Source organism: Humulus lupulus, chromosome 8 (assembly GCF_963169125.1).
Source record: "Humulus lupulus chromosome 8, drHumLupu1.1, whole genome shotgun sequence".
Classification (NCBI taxonomy): Eukaryota; Viridiplantae; Streptophyta; class Magnoliopsida; order Rosales; family Cannabaceae; genus Humulus; species Humulus lupulus.
Window position 1 is genome coordinate 54,052,456 of NC_084800.1, and position 21,358 is coordinate 54,073,813.

Consider the following 21,358-nt stretch of genomic DNA (forward strand, 5'->3'; position numbering starts at 1 on the left):
GTTACCACTTAGTTTTAGACCCTTGGCATTCTTGGGCTATTTTTTCTCCCCACGATCATGGACAGTTATTTGCAGTGATCGTGGTCTGTGAGTTGTGGTCTGCTGCATGGCGGGAAGATGAACAATTTTTTTTTTTATAATGCCGTCAACTGTGGAGAAAAAAGTTTATTATGTGAAGTATCATATAATAAACTTGGGGGGCAAATGTTATCCCCAAAATTTGAAAATGATGATGTGGCAATAGAAATGACAAGTGGCAAGGAATGGTTGGGTGATCTGGCTTAGAAGTAGCCCAGTACATCAATGAAGAGTTTTGACTGCTTGAGAGGTGTCATGACCGATTGGGTAAGTTGCATCCGACCAGGAATGACTTTGCTGCCCAGTAGTGACTTTGCTGCCCAGGAATGGCATGTCCGACCAGAAGCGGCATGTCCGACCAGCACTGGCATGTCCTACCAGCATGCATGTGTCCGACCAGCAAGTGCATGTCCTACCAGCAAGTGCATGACTGTCCAAGTAAAGATATGGCATGCTAGACCAGAGTGTCATGTTAGACGAGAGACATGGCATGCTAGACCAGAGTGCCATGTTAGACGAGAGATATGGCATGCTAGACCAAAGTGCCATGTTAGACGAGAGACATGGCATGCTAGACCAGAGTGCCATGTTAGAAGAGAGACATGGCATGCTAGACCAGAGGAATGCGTGTCCTACTAGCCAAGTGCGTAACTGGTCAGTAGAGGTATGGCCGACCAGAAGGTGATATTCATCGACCAGGTAGAACAGACTGCGTCAAGATTCCCAGAAACGGCTTCAACAAGAATCGGTCTGGGCATACGCGGGAATCTCTCATTCTTCACTCAAATTGAGGGTTCTGTTACATTTTAAATATTTTTGTAATTTAAATATAAAACGAATAATAAAATATCCCGATCCTAGGGGATATCAATGGATGATCCTAAGCCTATAAATAGATGGCTTATGGGATCAGAAAGGGACTTTTTTGGAAAATTTGGGGTCTGGATTTTCTAGAGAGAGAAAGAGCTTTTTCGTGAGAGAACTCTTGTATTCTGAGAATTCACACTGAAGAAACTTAGTTGACACAGACTCATCTGATCTTGAGTGTGAGTATATAATCAAATCTCTAAGTGGATTAGGCTATTACCAACATATTGGGGCTGAACCACTATAAAAATTGCGTGTTTTATTTACTTTCTATTAAAAACTGTCTGTGTCGTTTTATTTCTCTTGAAGGCTATATCGTTTTTGACGTTCTCACGTCGTTGGCCAAAAACGTAGTCAACAAAAACCTTTTCTTTAACAAAGGCTTGATAAAAATATTTTCTTTATCAATAACATAAGCCCTTTATGCCACCACATGATTCTCTATTTAAGGAAGGTTTTATTAAAAATTATTTGTTGCTATCAAGAAGATTACTTGATCATACCTTTGGCATATATGGATAAGTAGTTGTTCACACTTATTTTTTAATAATAATCAAGTTGTTGTTATTAGGTGTTGTCAAATATGGTTGTAGGATGTTGAAGTTAATGAGGATTTTGAGGTTTCATATCAGGTTGCTAATGTTGCAGCAGTGGTTGCAGATGTTGCACCTCAAGTGGCTATAATAGAAGTTACAGATGTTGTTAATAGTTGCAATGGTTGCAATAGTGGTTGCTAATATTGCAATGGAGGTCGCAAAGGTTCCAAATGAGATTGCAAATGTTACAGTAAAGATTGCAAATGTTGCCAATGAGGTTGCACCTTAAGTTACAAATGAAGATTTACTTTAGGTTGCAAAGGTTGTAATAAATGTTGCAGATTTTGCAAGGTTACCAAAGAAGTTTGCTCATGTTACCAAAGAGGTTCCATACAACCCCATACAACTCATGACAACTTAAAAATTGATATGTTATTTCATCCTTATGCAACTCACTACAACTTCAAATGCAATCTCATGCAACCTAATGCAACTAATAACAACTTAAAAATTCATATGCTAATTTCATTCTTATGATGCAACCACTGCAATCTCAAACGCAAATTACATTATGGTAAACAACTTACTATGCAACCTATAACTTGATTTTTTTCATCATTTTTTAATTATTGTTGTCCATTTCATCATATAGCTTTATTGCATGTATAATATTTGTTTATGCTATAGAGTTTTCCTATGAAAAGTATGTCACTCAGTCAAAAGTCACATATTTTACATTCTACTCTCTATAAATGCTGCCAAAACTAAAATATTAGAGAAGTTGTAGTCTTCCGTATAGTTCATACCATCCTACAATATATATGTATATTTATATAATTGGCTTAGTGAGACCACCATGTTAGTCATAGTGTCAGTTATTTTCTCTCATCTCAATCATATGAGATCTTGCAAGAGAAGATAGACCAAGAGTAGAGTCCGGTAGTGCAAACTCTAATTTTGGAAAAACAAACTTTAAGTTATATATTTATGAAATAAATCTTTAGCTACTGTAAAAATGAAATAAAACTTTTTTATAAATTTATTAATGAAATTGTCCCTAGAATATATTTGTTTTTATATCATTTGGTATATTTTTAGTATATAATGAAATAAAATAAAAAACAGTACATTTTGTTTTTTTACCGTATTTAATTTTTTTTTTTTGTTAAAACGGAAAATATGGTAAAGAAAAGAGGAAATTATATTTTATATGGGATTTTTAATAGAGTGTGCAAAAATAGGGCTTTTTTTTCAAAAAAAGTTAATCTATGGCTTTTTTTAAGAATTTTCACTTTTATGGGTTTATTTTCGCATATTTTTGTATAAAAGTTGGTTTATGCCATAGTTTTACTCTTAATCAAATTTGGAAGGGTATGTTTGTAATTTGATTATTATTTTTTTAGGTTATTTATTTTTTATATTGTTTTTATATTAAATTTTTCTTTGGTTGTTTTGCAAATTTTTTTTTGTAATATGTGATAACTCTACAAAATAGAGTTATTTTACCACTTTTTATGTACTAATTGTTGCTTAATTCTTGAGTTTTTAATTGATTTATTAAGTTTTTAAGTAATTTTGAATTTATTAGGTTTATTTTAATTTTATAGATTTTTGTATATTTTTATTGTTATATTATTGTAAAATTTTATAGTTTAATTATTTAAAAATAATATTGTTAAGTTAGGAGTAAAAAGATGTAATTTTGAGTTTAAATGTTTAAGTAAATTAAATTTTAATTAATATTTTCAGTGAACTTTTGTTGTATATTTCATTATTGAAAATATTTAGTTTTAATTTAATTTATGTTTGTTTTATAGGGAATTTTTTTTGTATGATATTTGCTCTTGAAAAGCAAGAAGAATGGTGAAAAATGGCATTTCTGTAAAGGGAAAGCAAGGAAAATGGTATTTCTCCATGCCCAAGCAAGGCCCACTGCTCAGGCCCACCAATTGTCTCTGCCTTCAGCAAGTCCAACAGGCCCAACACCAACATCAACCTGAATCCCTCTTCAACGCCAACTTCAGTAGTCAAATGCCACTTTTCTTTAGCATATATCACATGCTCTCCATCACACCACTTGGTCCAAAGCCTCCATTCTCTTCCACGCCCAAACCACCTCAGCATATATCATTAAATCAGCTTTCAGCAAGTCTCTCCAACCAAACCTCTTCAGCACAAAGCAGCTCTCCATCACGTACAAGGCCCAATACCACTAAAGCAGCTTAAAGGCCCAACATGAAGCTACAGCAAAGCAAGCCCATTCCAGCCCAATTTGCACCCCATGCCAGCCTAGATCAAGCTGCCAATAGCCACAAAAAGACCCAAAAATCACATTTTCATTCCCAATATTTTTCACTCAAATATCAATTCACTCTTCCTTATTTTTCTTACCTAAATAAACATTCCTAATTCATTTTTTTTACCCTAGCTTTTCACTAATATTTTACCCAACCAAACATTTCATCTTTCCAATACTCTCACACTTACTCTATTTATCCTACCACTTCCCAACACAATTAAATTAATCAATTTATTTATTTTAATTTGATTAATTTAATCTCCATATTTTGCCTATAAATAGAGTATTGTAAGACCATTTGGGGGGCTCTTCTTCATCATCTTTTTTCAACCTCTTCTACACTCCATATTTCTCTCTTCTTTTCAATATTTTCTATCTACCATTTTCATCTTTTGAAGAGCATGTCAAGTATGTTATTTTGTAATGTTTATCTAGTTATGAGCTTCTAATCTTTTTCAAAGGTTATTAAGATGATGATGAAGCAAAATGTAACTAGATAGTATTTTTTATTGTATGTTGATTTCCCACTTGTGTTAAATTTTTTTTGAATTTTTTTATCAATGATATGCATTTTTCATCTATTATTGAGTGTTAAAGCATATTACACTTAGTTCTTCATTATGCAAAAATATGATATTCTTTGATTAAATGTTTTTCATTAAATTGTTCACATCTAATTCTTAGAGCATAAGTATCATATTTTGCCTAAACATAATCTCTTTGATTTTTTGTAGTTTCATTAGGTTGTAACACAACTAATGCTTAGAAATTATATCTTATAAAAGTGAAGAAAAATCCTACCTTTTTGAAAGAGTAACTTGTGCTTGAATAGAAAATATATTTTGAAAAAAATATATAGTGTGATTTATTTCAACTAGATTAAAACTTGGGAATCAATATACTTATAAATACTATTGAACTTGCATTTTGTGGATTCTAAAATCTTAATAATCTTATTTTATATATCTCATTTGAAAACAATTTTTCTATTTAATCTTAATTTTTTTTTTATTACTTGTCTTTTATTTTTCAAAAACAAAATCTCATCAAATATTTGGAACTAGGTTAGAATATTCTTGCTTTGTTTGAAATAGTTTCTTTTGATGTTAGTCAACTTCCATGGGTTCGACCTCGTACTTACATGAACATTATATTCCGAAACGATTCGTGCACTTGCGAGCTTAAATATTAAAACACCCTCTTTTGGGATCAACAATATGAATTGTTTTTAAAATTATTATTTATTATAAACATGTTTTTTTTTAAGATTGTACGTTTTTTTTTTCAAATCCTGGGTAGGGTAACCAGTTACTTGATTGATCTTAAAAAAAATCCTAGAGCTAGGTTGAATAACATGCACCACGAGGGGTAACCAGTTATCCTGAGATGAGTAACTTTCTGTCATAAGAGGGGTAACGAGTTACCTAAGAGGGGTGACGAGTTACTCATATTAAATGTGAAAACAAACATCAAATTTGAAGGAAAAAATGGAAGAACACTTCATTAAAAAAAGGAAGAAGAAATAACTATGATTTTAGTAACATAAGTAACTAGTTACTATAAAGAAACCGTAAATATACACACACCAGAACGTGAAAGTAACCAGTTACCCTCAGAAATATACACACAAAGAATGTGAAGGTAACTAGTTACCCATTCACGTTTTCATATTTTTATTAGTTTTCTTTCCAAATTTTGGTATTCCTATAAGTGTTACAGTAAAAAAAAAATGCTGAAAAAATTTATTTGAATTTTTTTTACATATAGTGGAAAAAACTATAAAAAAAATTACAATAATAAAAGATAATAAATAAAAAAAATAGTAGAATAATTATGTAATGTTAAAATATATGTGTGAGAAAAGAAATAGAATGAGAAAAGAAATAGAATGAGAAAAGAATAAGTACAAAAATGAAGAAAAAAAATGAAAAAAAAAAAACAAAAGAAATGATGAATGAAAAAAAATAGATGAATAAATAAGAATGAAAAGAAGATGAAGAAAATAATGGAAAAATGAAAAGAAAAAAAAATAAGAATGAAAAAATTGGTAGAAAAAAAAAGGAAAAAAATGGAAGAAGAAAAAAAAAGAATAAAAAGCTCATATGTGTGAAAAAGGAAAAAAAATAGGAGAAAATAATAAATACAAAAATGAAGAAAAAATAGAATGAAAAAAAAAACTAAAAAAATATGAAGAAAAAAAATACAAATGAAAGAAAAAAATAGATAAATGAATAAAAATAAAAATAAAGAAAAAGAATAATGAAAAAAATGGAAATAAAAAAAGATGAAGGAAAAAATTGGTAGAAAAATGAAAAAATGGAAGAAAAAACAAGTAAGGAAAAAAAAGAAAAAATAATAAAAAAAATGATAGAAAAAAATTTAAAAAATAAAAATAAAATTACCTTAAAAAAGTGACATTTCCATATTTTCATTAGCTACTAATTGTGTTTCTCATACTTTAACTTTTTCTTTAATAAATTTCCAATACAAATCAAGAAAAATATAACTTCCATATTTTTGCACATTGATGGTATAAAAGCCATATTTTTGAAAAATTCCCTAAAGAAAATTTTCTTGTCAGGGCTACCTTTGTAAACGCCCACTATTAGGACCCCCTCACTTTCTAAGGCCCAAATAAAAGTCTTATTCTTTAGAGATGTTTACATAAATATGAGAAAAATATATATAATTTCTAAATTTATGGGAAAAAAAATAATTGTACAAAATATGGTAAGTTTTGGAAAAAAAGTTTAAAATATGGTAAATAAATTACCATAAACTTAATTTTCTTAATTTCTCTTCTCTCCTCACCATCTCTCTCTCTTCTTCTCATTTCTTTCTTTCTCCTCCCCCATTTCTTCCTCAATTCTTATTTTCTTTCTCACGATCTCTCCTCAGATTTCTTCCGGCAATGCTACATCCGCCGCTGCCTCCGACGACGACGACGACCTGGTTTTTCTTCCTTCTTCTTCTTCTTCTTTCTTTCTTTCTTTCTTTCTTCTTTTTCTTCTTCTTCTTTCTTTCTTCTTATTCTTCTTCTTCTTCTTATTCGGTCTTTCTTATTCTTCTTTTTCTTTCTTCAAATCTAGTTTTATTCTTTTTCTTCTTTTTCACATCTGATTTTGAACTTCATATTTGATTTTTCTGGGTTTTTTTTATCTAAATCTGTTTAAGTAACCAGGTACTTGACTTCATATCTGATTTGATTTAAGAAATGTACTTAAGAAAAGTTGACTGCTATTATTTAATGTAGACTATGGTAGTATAAGAAGCTAGGTAGTTGAATATTTTAGGGTACTTTTAACATATGAAAGCTTAGGTTAGCTGATTAGTTTTTTTGGTTGAAAATGGCAAAAGTTGTCAAAAGGTTCTTTCCAGTGATGTTTAGATCAATTGGATATAGGTTTAGCAGCCAAACGTTCATCAAATAAGGTTCTAACATAAATATTTATGTGTTTATTAATTATTTAAAGAAATAGAACTAGAACGTTTGCTCAAAAAATGTATCGATAGGTTTACAAAATTTATTCAGAATACAAGTACAAGAAATAAAAAACACAAGCAAACAAAACTTTCGATTTTTCTGGGTTTTTTTTTTTTCCAAATCTGTTTAAGTAACCAGGTACCATGATGCCTGATTCATTTTATTCATATATTTTTTTTTTTAGACCTATGAGTAACCAGTTACGATAACGATTAATTTAGATTCTTTTGTTTAGATTTGATTTTGTTTTTACACTTGACTAAGTAACCAGGTACCATAGCAATTGGTTTTTTTTTTAGATTTGATTTTTTTTTTCTAACCTCGCTGTAACCAGTTACAATTATAATTAGTTTAGATTTTCTGTTTGAATCTTATTTTTTTCCAAGTCTGGCTAAGTAATCATTTACCAATGCAACTGTCTCTGTTTTTTTTTTCATTTTTTTTTTCAGACCAAGTTGTAACCAGTTACTTTCAAGATCAATTTAGTTTATTTTTTTAATATCATTTTTTTTTCTTCCAAATCTCACTGAGTACCCAGTTACAATTCAGTTGATATTTTGATAATGGTACATTACTTAAAAAAATAAAAATTATTTTTATAGTTGTAACCAGTTACTACAACACCTCTTAAATAATAAAACTGATTTTTATAGTTGTAAACAAGATGACAATAGATCTGTACGTTACATACCATAAATTTTCAGAACTATGGGGACAAGAGCAGCCGAAGATCCGATCTAGTATTAAAATTGAAGAGAATATTTGAAGAACTTGGCATAAAATACCGGCTGCTGCCTCAAGAAATTCAAGCCAACTTTGTTGGTAACACCACTGCTGCAGCACTGCATTCCACATGGCGATGATCTTAAATCCTTTCCTCTACAAGTACTTCTTCTCCTTTTTCTTTTGATTCGTCAAGAGTTTCAAATTATCTTTTTTTTTGTGGTCTTGAGACCTTCGCCTTGTGCAATGCCTTCAGTCTTGGGTTATATGCTACTAGTCCTTATCTAGATATTTGGTGGTAAAATATTTTATCAAGTATAAATGATAAAAATTAACACAAATAAATTAAAATTATACCATTCTTCAAACAAAAAAAAAAAGCAAAACAAAAATATCCTGATGAATTTACGTGATATGTTTTTGAGGTTATAATAAGCAAAATTGTTTATAAAGTAATTAATTAATTAAGCATATAGTTAATTATGTATTATCACTACACGTAATACCATGTCACCCAAATTTCCAATATATGGTAGCGTTAATTATTATTCGAGCATTGTATATATATATATATATATCTTAGTGCTATAATAAGTACTTGATGGCTAATTATGATGTGACATTAAAATATAAATGATAAAAATTAACACAAATAAATTAAAATTATAAAAAATAATCTCAAAATAATAAAAATAGGTACTAAAAAAAGTATAAAAGATAAAATATGGTCTACAAATAAAGTTTTACAAATATATGGGAAAAAAACTGCCATAAAAATGTAAATAAAAAAAATATACCATAAAAAACTTAAAAAAAAAAAACTGCCATATTTTTCAAAGTTTATAAAAAAATCCCATATTTGGTGTAATTTCCTCTATTCTTTAACCCAATATCTGAATAAGGAAATTACATTTTATATGGACTTTTAATTGATATTTTAAAAAATATGGCTTTTTATACTTTTTAATCACTTTTGTGGTTTTTTTTCCCATATTTTTGTTAAGATGTCTTATTTTGCCATATGTTTGTTTCTAATGATTTTTTTTACAAATCCAGGGGTAGTTATGTAATTTTCTTTTATTTAATTTTTTAAAATTTTACAAAGGCATTTGACTTTTTCAGTTTTACTTTTACTTTACCTTTTTTCCGTTCAGTATTTTTCCTTTGTTCCCGAGTGTTCTTTCTTTTTTTTTTCAGTTTTTTGCATGCATTTGGGTTTGGTGATCTGTGTTGTTGATGAGTATTTTGGGGTGATCGGAGTTGTTTTTGGTCATCGGAGTTGTTGAATAGAAGTTTGGTCGACTGGAATTTTCGGAAATTTTGGCTAACAGTCTTGAACGCCGTCGATATGTGTCGTTCTCCTCGAACTCTGACGGTTCCTGCCAACAATGCAGGACCTAACGTTAAGGTATCTGGTTTCTTTCAGTGTTTTGGTTTGGTTGTTAGTTTGATTTTTGTTTATTTGAGTTGGAATCGTATATTTCTTTGTATGTTGTTTTCATTGTTAATATTTTCATTTTTTGTATTTATGTTTATGTTTTTTAAGGGATGTAATGTTGGTTCTTCATCAACAAGTGTTGATGGCGGTTTGCGTTCTTCCCCTCAAGTTAAGGATTCTTCAAGGATCAAGAGAACTGCTACTGGGACAAAGAAAGATCGTCAGAGCAGAGTTAAGATACCTAGTTACCTTGATTTTTGTTTTCTATGTGTATATGTATGTTTTTCCTTTTTGCTGCATCTTTCCCTTGAGGGAAATCTTATATGATATATGTAATTCCCACATATATGATTAATATCATATGCCTTCATCTTGATATCAGATATGATGAAACTGGCTCTGGCTTGCTGTAACTTTAAGTTTAGAGCATGTATATATATATATAAATATCTAAATGTGTGTTTGTGTGTGGTTTTGTCAATGAAATAATGATAAAACTTGCTCATACTCCTTGACGTATACTACTGATTTCATACATTCACATTTCGACATTTAACAAAGTTCAAAGTAACTAGGTAACTAGGAAAACATACATATAAACAAAGTTCAAAGTGCATTCTATAGGTATTGTTTTCTTTTTGTGGTCCCTTATTTCGTTGATATGGTTTAAGTGTATGATTATGTTTATTATGTTTAGTTTTTTTGTCATGTGTTCTCATGTGGTCCCTAGTTTCTTTTCAATTGATTTACTTTTATCATTTGTTGTTATTTTAATGTTTTAAGTTTCCCTGTTCTCTATGTTATGCACTTTTATTTTTCTTTTTTTATAATTTTTTTTTGGCCTTTTTAGGTTCCTAGTTAGTTGTTGATGTTTAGTGTTTTTTTTTAAAGTTAATAGTTTATATGTGTTTGGCATTGCTTTTCTTTTTGTGGTTCCTGTTTACTTTTTATGGTTTAATCGTATTATTATGTTTCTTAAGTTTTAGTGTCTTGAAAAGTGTTATCATGTGGTCCCTAGTTACTTTTGTGTTGATTTTCTTTTATAATTTTTTGTTATTTTAATGTTAACTTTTCATTGTTCTGTATGTTTTCCACTTTTCTTTTTATTTTATTTTTTATAATTTTTTGTTGGATTTATAGGTACCGAGTTAGTTGTTTATGTTTATTGTTTTATAATAGGTACCTAGTTACCTTGTTTGTTTTCCCCCCTTCATATTATTCACAGTTTGTTTATTCTGTTTAGTGTTATGTTATCTGTGTGTAATTGATTCCCATGTTTGTTTTTAGGATGCGCATTTCAGAATTAAACCTGATAGGCATTTTGGTAGTAAAGTCCAACAGTGGAATAAGCCTTCTGTTATTAGTGAGATTAAGGCAGTTTTAAGTTCGAAACTATTATACCAAAAAATTGGAGATCAATAACGTGGCAATAAAGGTGACAAGTGGCAGTGCATGATCAGTAAAAGACACATTAATAGTCAATAAATGCATTGACTCCTCAGAGTTGTGATAAAGGGACCCGGTAGACTGACGAAGAATTTGGACTGCTTGAAAGATGTCATAACCAAGCCAAGTGCACCTTGGTCCGAGGAAAGCTAAGGAAAGTGCATCCTAGGAGGCTAAGGAGAATGCATCCTAGGAGAGCTAAGGAGAGTGCATCCTAGGAGAACTCAAGAGAGTGGTCCTAGGAAACCCCAAGGATTTGGTCCGATGAGAAACATGGCATGCTAGAGGAGAGTGCCATGTTAGAGGAGAGAAGTGCATGTACTACCACCATGCACGTCCGACCAACAAATGTTTGTCCTACCACCATGCACATGTCCGACCAGCACATGCATGAGTGGTCAGTAGGAGAGGTGGATCAACTAGCTAGAGGAGGACTAAGTCAAGATTCCCAGAAACAGCTTCAACAAGATACGCGGGAATCTCTCATTCTTCCCACAAATGGGGGGTTTGGTTACATTTTGAATGTTTTTTGTAATTTAAATGTAATAAATATAATAAAATATCCCGATTCTAGGGGATACCGTATGTATGACCCTAAGCCTATAAATAGAGGGCTTATGGGAGGAGAGAGGGGCTTCTTCTGCTTCTTCTTTCTAGAGAGAGAAAACTTGGGTCTGAGTATTCTAGAGAGAGAAAGTGCTGGCATTTGAAAGAATTCTTGTATTTTTGCAATCTGTACTGAAGAAACTCAGTTGGCTCAGTCCATCTGATCTTGAGTACAATCTATAATCACAACTCTAAATGGATTAGGCTATTACCGACAATCGGGGCTGAACCACTATAAAAATCTCTTGTGTTATTTACTTTTCTTGATTAAACTGTCTGTGTTATTTACATTCTCTTGAAGGCTTGTCGTTATTGACGTTCTCACGTCGTTGGCTAAAAACACAGTCAACAGAAACAAAAAGCAATGTTTCGAAGAACTCCATTCGGTCACTTTTTGGATATGCCTAATATTACATTTAAGGCACAGTTATTTCATAGTGTTTTGCTCAGGGAGGTTTATCAAAAAAATGAAGAATCCAAGTTTTGGTTTAACTTGGGTGGCACATTAGTTAGGTTCTCAATCAGTGAGTTTGCCCTCATTACTGGTTTGAAATGTGTGGGCAGTGTTGACTTTGGCATGTTCAAAGAGGCTGATTTAGGGCTTAGGAAATCTCTTTTTCCGTTGTACGAAGGTAAATCCAGGAAGGAAGAAAAACTTAGGAAAGAGGAGGTTGCATGTGCGTTTAATGATAAAAACTTGAAGAAGAAAGGTGATGAGGTTGTCGTTAAGTTGGCTATTGTTCATTTGTTAGCCAATTTTTTGTTCGGGACACAAACTGAGACTCGTGTTGACAACTCCTTCTTTGCCATGGTTGATACTAATTTTGCTGAGATGAAGAAGTTTGCTTTTGGGAAAGTGTTGTGGCAAAGAACTAGGTGTGTGATGCGAGCAGTTTTGAAAGATAGGAATGCCATGTATGATTATGTTCCTAGGAAATCTGATGGGTCACTGGATAATTATAGTTATAAGTGCTATGGTTTCCCTATTGCTTTCCTTATAGGGATATATGAGACAATTCCTTCTTGTTCTCAAGCGTTGTGTAGACGAGTTAATTGTTTGTTTCCAAGGATTCTGAATTGGACAAGCAGGGGAAGTGTGTCATATCAGTATTTGGTTGATAACGTTCCATTGGAGGAAGAGGTAATGCTTTTTTTATTTTTTATTTTATTTTGTCATTCTCTTTCTATTTTTTATTATGTTTGTTTTATAGTTGGGTAACTAGTTACTTTGTTACAGTTATTTTGTGTCGTCTGTTTAAAAAAAAAATTGATTATTGCAGTATGATGTTAATGTCATAATGCCTACTACTGAAGAAATGAGACTGCATATTCTGAGAGGGTTGTCTTTTGAAAGCAAGTTTTTGCCAACAGATCCACCCGATGACGATGCTGCTAGTTCCTCGGATATGCATCAGGATCTTATTGCCATTCAATCAAAATTGGTTGAAGTGCAAGATTCCCAGAAGTCTATATTGCTTGCAATTTCTGAATTGAAGGCATCCTTTGCATCTGATTTTGCTTCTGTTATATCTTTGTTGGATGGTATTAAGGCATCTATGGCAGCTGGTAATCATAATGTTGGTGGAGAGTTTGAAGATCCTATGCATGCTGAGGCTTCTTCTGAGGTAACTGGTTTCTATTGTTTGTGTGTTTCCCTTTTATGATGTCTAATTTGGTTATATTTTGTTTAAAAATTGCTGGTTTTTGTATTTTTAGGATTTTTTTTTTATGGCCATTCCTCTGGGGGTTACCAAAATGTTGATATTAGTGAGGAGTTGGGGGTTGATTTGGAGCATTCCGTTCAGATTGCTTCACAATTTTTTACTATTGTTAAAGTAAGATCTTATTTTCCTTTTATTTGTTTAAGTAATTGGTTTATTTCCTCCTTGTTTTCTTGTTTGTAATGTAGTATTGGTTGTATGTTTTTATTTCTTTTTAAGGAGCCAATTAAAGTTGATTCAAGTGTATGCTCAAGTCCTCGAACTCCCACATTTCATGTCTCTAATGCAATATGGAGAGTTATTAATGATAAGGTTGAGAGGCCACTTAAAGAGAATAGTTCTTTGGAGGATAAAAGTAAGTGGTCAATTGTGATTTATGATGATGCACAAGCAGTTGATACTGGTCTGATTTTGGGAAGGAAAAGGCAAACGAAGCCGGGCACTGTTGTAAAATCTTCTTTCTTAACAAAATTTGGATCTGCTGAAGTTGGAGTGAAACAAAAAAGAAAGAGGACGATATTGGATAATATTTGTCCCTTTTCCAATGAACTTGGTGGTAATCACACTAAAGAACAACTGTCTGAGTTTGACTCTTGGATTAATCGTGATTTGAAGAAAAGGAACAAGTATGTACAACCATTATTTGTTTTAAAGTTTGTTATTTGTGTAATATGTATGATTAATTTGTTAACTTTTTTATTTTGTTTTTTAATGTATTGTTCTGGTTCAAAAAATATGATGATAATTCTGTGGACCCACCAATTTACTTCACTTTTGTTCATATTTTTTAGAAGACTTGGTTTCATAGCCTTTATTTCTCTAGGCAATTCGTTGATTCATCAGTGAGATTCTCCCTTTTTAATTTATCTGGTTTTTCATTTTGGAGTTTTTTTTTCTTTTTTCTTTTTACAAGGTAATAAGTCTGGTGATCTATTTATACTATATATTATGATGTTATTGGGTAACCAGTTCCCTTACTATTTGCTTTGTTGTAGTTCATTGGGTAACTGGTTACCCATGTTGGAAAAAACTTATACATGATCTTTATTTATTTTCATGTATATCTAATATTAAACAAATTAATACGAGATAGCCTAAAACATGTTTCTAAAATAGAATTCAAAGAGAAACAAATAATAGAATACTTACAGTATACGCAACGGAATTAAAGAGTCATTCCTTCAGTTTCTCTAACTCTTGTATCCTGTCTGTCGCAGAGTATTACCAAGAAACTGAACCGATCTTCTATTTTCTTCACAATCTTCCAATGTATCCTTAGAACCACCTAGACTAGTGTGGGCAATTCTCAACACATGAGATAGATATAAAGAGAAGAAGAGAAAATAACAAAGTGGCTTAGAAAAAGGATTTGTGTTTAGAGAGAATATAAAACTATCAGAAAATCTGACTTGTGACTTATCAAACTTCTTTTTTGACTTCTCTCTAAGCACTCCTTTTATAGACTCAATTAGGTCATTTAATTTAATTAAAAAATCAATAAAATAACAGCCATTTTGAAGCCCTAGGTAGAAATTATCATGGGCTATAGGCCCGTGAAATTTCCTATTTAATTATAAGCCCATTGGACTTAAAATCAATGCCTGTATTATTTTCTATTGATTTAATTAATTAAATAATTATTTAAATCCTTTATCAAATTAATTATTTATAATTTGAACCTTGATTTAAACTTATTTATTAATTTAGATACCAATTTATCTTAATTAATAAATCTGCCATAATTTCTCTTTTCTTCTCAAAATTACACAACTCTATGAAACTATCCAAAATTGACTTGGTCAACTTTGATAATTCTAATTGATGATTAAATCAATTAATTGAGACTATCTAGATGATTTTATCCAAGGTACAATGGGGACCATGGGCCTATGAAATCAAGCTCCAATAAGTTATCATAAATCTAACAAATAAATTTACTAACTTATTAATTCCTCGTGACTCCACTATAGACTTGGAATTGCACTCTTGAATTCATAGAACGCTCTATAACAAATATAGATACGCTATTAATTATCCATTGTTACAACCATAATTGTCACTCAATCATCTATAGACGGTCTACAATGAGATAGGACTAAAATACCGTTTTACCCCTCGTTGCATTTTATCCTTAAAACACTTAGTTCCTTGTAAATGATATTTCAGTAAACTAATTTAATTACTGAAATGAGATCTCTATCATTTAACACCTTGAACCAAACTAAAAGGAAACCATCATTTCACTTCTTCATCAGAAGTTATAGATGTTCATATCTATGATTAACACTCCCACTCAATTATACTACCGAGTTCCCAAGATGTAAGTATGGGCTAGTCCGTAGGGTAAGCTGGTAACGAACAAGTCAAAGAACTCAAATAATATAATCAATTAGAATACTAACCACTCAGAATTGAGATTGAATTGACCTATGGTCAACTATATGATATGACTAGAATAGATAATAACGGTATGTTTACTTATCTTATCAACTGTCAATATCGGTCCTGTCCGATGTAACAAATACATCCGATCTTATCTACTTTGCTAATGTTCTGGAAAGAACATAACACTGTAATGTCTAAGTAGATCATATCGTAGATTGGCAAGTCAGTGTAAATCTGGTGCACTGACTAATCTTAGGACTAACTTATTTTGAACATATAATCATATTTATATTCAACTGTGATTACGTCACTATAAATAAGATTAGCTATATGCTCGGGATTTAATAGAAGTTTATATTAAACAAATAATCATGAAAATAAAACATGTGAGCAAAGTGATTGACCAAGTCAAAAAATGATTTCTATTCTTTTATTGATAATAAAATGAGATTACAAAGAATTTGGGTTTTAATTAGGGCATAAAACACCAACAACCCAAACATTGTAACTGGTTTTGTGTTGATGATGGTCACCAGTTACCCTTGTGTGACAAATTTTTCTTGACTATCATAGTAGATTTGTTTCTACCCATATCATTTTATAATCATGTATTTTTTTATTATGCAGTATATTGATGTGATGATGTATTACTTGAGGAGAAAGGTTAAACTGTCTAAAGATTTGAAGAGGAGAGTATCTACGACTGACACTTGTTTTGGGCAAAACATAGTGTTTATGTATGAAGATTTTAAGAAAAAAGGTAGTGGTGCATTTAAAATAGATGAGAGCTGCGTTGCTTTGAAGATAATGAAGGGGGAATCCATGTTTTGTGCAACTCATTGGAATTTGCTTGATGATGTTGTCATGCCTGTTAATGTGAAGGGTCTTATGCACTGGATTTTGTTGCACTTTAATGTACAGCAGAGATCTCTTACGGTGTATGATTCAATGTCTGGTGCAAAGCATGAAAATCAGACTTTACCTATAGTTGAGGCTTTTGCTGTTTTGATTCCTCTTCTATTGGAGATGATTGATTTCTATGTTCGTAAAGATATTTGTTAACGCGGTTCTTCGCCAACAGGTAATTAAGAGAAAGAGAGGAAGGGATTAGTGCCGAATGTAGAACCGTAACAGATATAAGATCTTAGTGAATGGAATAGGTGACTCAAGACACGTTTTTGAGTGGTTCAAAGGTTAAAATCCTTCTACTCCACTAGTCAATATTATTGATATATTCTAGGTATTTGGTTACAAAGTGTATCCCTCCAGAGACTATTTTTTCCAACCCTTATCAACTCCCAGGGTCTCCATATTTATAGGAGAAGGCACCTGGAAGTTGGTAAGGAGGTCATCCCGTGACCTTCTTATTTGTCATATCAACTTTGTGACATTCATGATTAATTCCTAAACCTGACACATAAGTATGGTCAAATCGATAGGTAAGGAGATAATGGGCCGCACGGCCCAACCCAGCCGTGGGTGTCTGAACACGCACGTTCCTGCAGCGTGTCCGAGAAGTCAGGGAGATATCGGACACGTGATGTCAGATATATGCACGTTTATCTTGCGTGTGTTGACTTTACAAGGGGTCATAGCCTCCATATCTAGCTCGTACAACGAGCTGTGCATCTGACCCGACCTTCGGCCTTCCGATTCCTTGCTCCAGTCTTGGGAGTCTTGGCGAGTCCTTGAGGATTCCTCGAGCTAAGGGGGGTACGACCTCAAGACAGGAGCTCCGACCTGGGGGATGTTTATGGACTAACCATGATTAGTCCGAAGCTCGGCCTGCTAATCAGCCCATGGGAAAAATAGGGCGTACAATATTAATCTTGATGTTAGCCCGTATGATGTGGCAGAGAATGAGGCTTTGAAGTTGAGCATTGCTAAAGGCATTCCTCAACAAACTGATTGGTTAGTTTGTTTATTTGATTTTAGTTTTTTTTTTTTTTGTGTTCTTTTTTGTTTATATGTTCTTAGTTGTTTTTTTTTACTTTTTTATATTATGCAGTGATTGTGGGGTGTTTTCTACATATTTTGCTGAGCAAATAATTTTTGGGAAGGAGAATGAGATGCCTAAATATATTGATGTTCGTCTCCTTCGCAAAGACATTGCTGTCAGCTTGTACTATCATGGAAAGAACAAAGAACTTGAGGGATACTTAACTAGCGATGAGTTCACTGAAAAGCTTCTGGAGAGGAGACAGAAAAGAATGAAAATTGCTGCATAGGCTTTTAGTGATATTATATTTCTTTTGGTTTTTTATCTTTGCTACAACTGTAATTAAATGATGGATCAATTTCTAGTTTAACAGTTAGCTTTTTTAAATTTCTGCTTATGTAAAACATTGGGATTCTTAAGGTCATTTTATATATACATATTAGTATATCGTTTTGTTAATTCTTTTGTTGTAAGCGTTTGGAAGAATGATTTAGAGGGTAACCAGGTACCTAGATTGTTTATTTGCTAACATTCCGAGGGTAACTGGTTACTTAATTGTTTTTTTTTTTTAATTTTTTCCCCATTGGTTTGTTGTTTGTTAATTGAAATTATTAATATATATTTTAGATAACACTTTAAAGCAGATAGCTAGTTTTCTGTTTGTTTTTGTATTTTTTTCCACTGTTTTATGGAATAATTTGAGGGAAACTAGTTCCCAGTTGGGTTGTTTAACTAATTTTATTGGTGATATTCGAGCAAGAATGATTTTGAGGGTAACCAGGTACTCAGGCTGTTTGTTTCCTAATATACTGAGGGTAACTGATTACTTAAGTGTTTTTTTTTAATTTTTCCCCTAAGCTTGTCTTTTTTATAGTTATGCAACCAGTTTATTAAGTTAATATTAAAGTAACTTTAATATTATATATAGAGGAGCTTGTGATAGAAGAAAGTAAAGGTTTTAATTTTTCTTTTTTTGGCTTTTAGATTGTTATTGTGGGGTAATTTATCTTGTATTGAAACTTCAGGGTAACCAGTTACCTATATCGTTGTTTTTGTTGTTAATTTTTGGTAACTGGGTATGATCATTTTTTGTCGTCATGTTTTATTTATAGTGATGGTAGCATTGAAAAATAAGAAGCAAACAAATCAAAGAAATTATTTTGAAAGGATTTTATAAGTTTGCATAATCAATCAATGTGTTTCATTTTGAAACAATCTTATTAAAATACTAAATGATACTTGATGAATATGAAAGTCTCTCTTTCAATGAGTAAAGCTATGAAAGGTTTGTTTTGCTGTAGAATATGAATCTATGTCTTTGGCTTTTTCTGTTTGTTTGGCTTCTCAAATGGAGGATTCCTGCAAGTCTTCCTGTTATGTCCTGGTTGTGCACATTTCCCACAGGTGATTATTACTTTATGTTCCCCTCTTGATCTTATTCGTTTCTTTCTTGGTCTTCCTGCAGGGATTGTTGCATTTGGAGGCAGCACTATTATGTCCAAGTGTTGTGGGAGATTCCATTCATCTTTATGGGGCAAAGGATGAACATTTTCTTGATACAATGCTTTCAACGTCTATGTTCTGTAGAATTTTGCACAATAATCATACACACTCAAGTTTCTCTTTGCAATGATAGCTACTGCATGTCCATAAAGTATTTCATCCTCTTGGAACCTATTGCAAATACATGTTCTATCATGTATATTTACTGTGAAATTTATCCCCTTTTGATCACGAATTTGGTATTCTATTGTGTTGAAAGGCAAGACCTAAAAATAGTTTGTCATGAAATAGAATCAGATAATAAACATTTTAACTAGACTTAAGATTTAAAGTAACTAGTTATGCTTCTGTGTAATTTTTTTTTTCCTGTTTTTATGGAAGGTAACTGGTTACCATCTATTGACAGAATAAGGATTTGTAAGAATAAGTTTAGTTGCATACCTCATACTTCATTTTTGAAACAATGTCATGTCTCAATTCATTCTCTGTTGCTGTAGAGACTTTTGTGAATGTTCCATTTGCATTATTTGAGTTGTTCCAAACCCACTTTTGAACCAAACTTCTAAGGCATTCAACCAAGATATCAATGGGGAGATTTCTTGCAGCTTTTAGTGCAGCGTTGAGTGATTCTGCGATGTTGGATGTCATCATGGTGTATCTTTTTGTTGGCGAGTATGATCTTGCCCAAGTTTCATACTTGGCTTTTTCTAAATAGGGCCTAATGCGTCTATCAATTCTATCAAGGCCTCTCATGTAGTGTTCAAATTTTGTTTTTGTGTATGCTTTTGCTGCTGCAATGAATTTCATCTGTAGCTCTTCTCCATGGCTCCCATACTTGCCTTTCAAATTATTGAGTAAGTGAAACATGCCAACTCCATGGAAAGCATTTGGGTACACCATATGTACTGCATTGTCTATGCTCTTATGTCTGTCAGAAACTATAGCCAATCCTGTGGAGTACAAATATTTTAAAATAAAAAAACAAAAATTAAGTATTTTTCAATTTTTATTTTTATTTTGGTGAAGGTAACCAGTTACTTTGTTCAGATTCTAAAAGAAATAGCATGTATTTGTGTATTTTGTTTTGGTAAAATGTTCCTATTTGTTTGTAAACAAGAATATATCGTTGAAGCTATCATACCTTCGGGTTCTCCATAGGTGTCTCTCAGTTTGGAGAAGAACCAAAGCCATGAGTTATCATTTTCAGAGTCTGCTATTCCAAAAGCCAACATGAAAATGTTGTTGTTTGAATCTAACGTTGATGCTGAAAATAGGGTACCACCATGTGCATTTTTCAAGAAAGTTCCATCAACAACAATTATAGGCCTCAAGTATCTCCAACCCTTGATTGAGTTAGAGAAAGCTATGTATAGGTATTTGAATCTATCTTCGTTTTCTGTGAGTAGGTGTGTTATTGTTCCTGGATTTGCTTGCTTCAACATGTAAAGATATATTGGCAACTTTTGATATGAATCATCGAGGTTCCCTCTTACTAGACGCAAAGCTTTCTCTCTTGATCTCCATGCTTTTATGTATCCCATAGTAACTCCGAAATCATCATTCATATCATTCATGATGTCATTTGGAGTGTAATTTCTTTTGATTGACTTGTACTTATTCTTTATTAATTCCCCAACTACGATGCTTTTTGCTTGCTTATGGTCTTCCAAAACAATTTCAACAGAGCAAGTGTGATTTGGATTGCATTTCCGTACCTTGAATAAATCTTGATTTCTGTAATTAGATGCTCTCACCAACCATTTGCATGTTTCATCTGCGCAAGTAACTAGGTACTCTCTAGGTTCTGATCTTTTTTTTTTTGAATTGGAAGTTATGCAGCATTGCATAGTAGCTAAGAGCTGATTTGACTATGTTCTTATCCTTGTAAATTTTCCCTTGCTCTATTGTGTTCACTCTGTAATCAGATATTACTAGTTGGATTTCATCCAACTTCTTTTTTCTTTTTGTATTGTCCTCAATTATGAAATCAACTACTTCTTCAGCAAAATGAGGTATGTATGACACATTTATGCCCTCATTTGTTGTGCTTGACATTCATTCTTCAAGTAACATTTGTTCATTGATGGAAGCTTGATTTTCTTGCATTAATAATGTTCCCACCTCCATTTCTTCTGCTGTAGCTTTCTGATTTGCTAATAGAAGAAGGTCATTTTCATTGCTTGATTCTTGAACTATAGTGACACACAATGGTAAGTCTATTATTTTAGCTGCAACTTTTTTCTTTATTTCCAGAAAGAACAACACTGAATTGTCTGTTACAACCTTCATTGGTGGTGTTCCTTTTTCTACTTGATAAGAAACTTCAATAGTTG

At 32.0% G+C, this 21,358-nt stretch overlaps 1 protein-coding gene across 1 annotated transcript; it reads right to left on the reverse strand.

The window, feature by feature from the left end:
- Window positions 1-19,096: 19,096 nt before the first annotated feature.
- Window positions 19,097-20,599, reverse strand: LOC133795404 (uncharacterized). Its single transcript, XM_062232853.1, has 4 exons — window positions 20,368-20,599; window positions 20,167-20,289; window positions 19,467-19,975; window positions 19,097-19,291 (listed from the first exon to the last, which is right to left on the reverse strand). Exons 1-4 carry the CDS (start codon window positions 20,597-20,599, stop codon window positions 19,097-19,099), a joined length of 1,059 nt encoding a protein of 352 aa, XP_062088837.1.
- Between the last annotated feature and the right edge of the window lie 759 nt (window positions 20,600-21,358).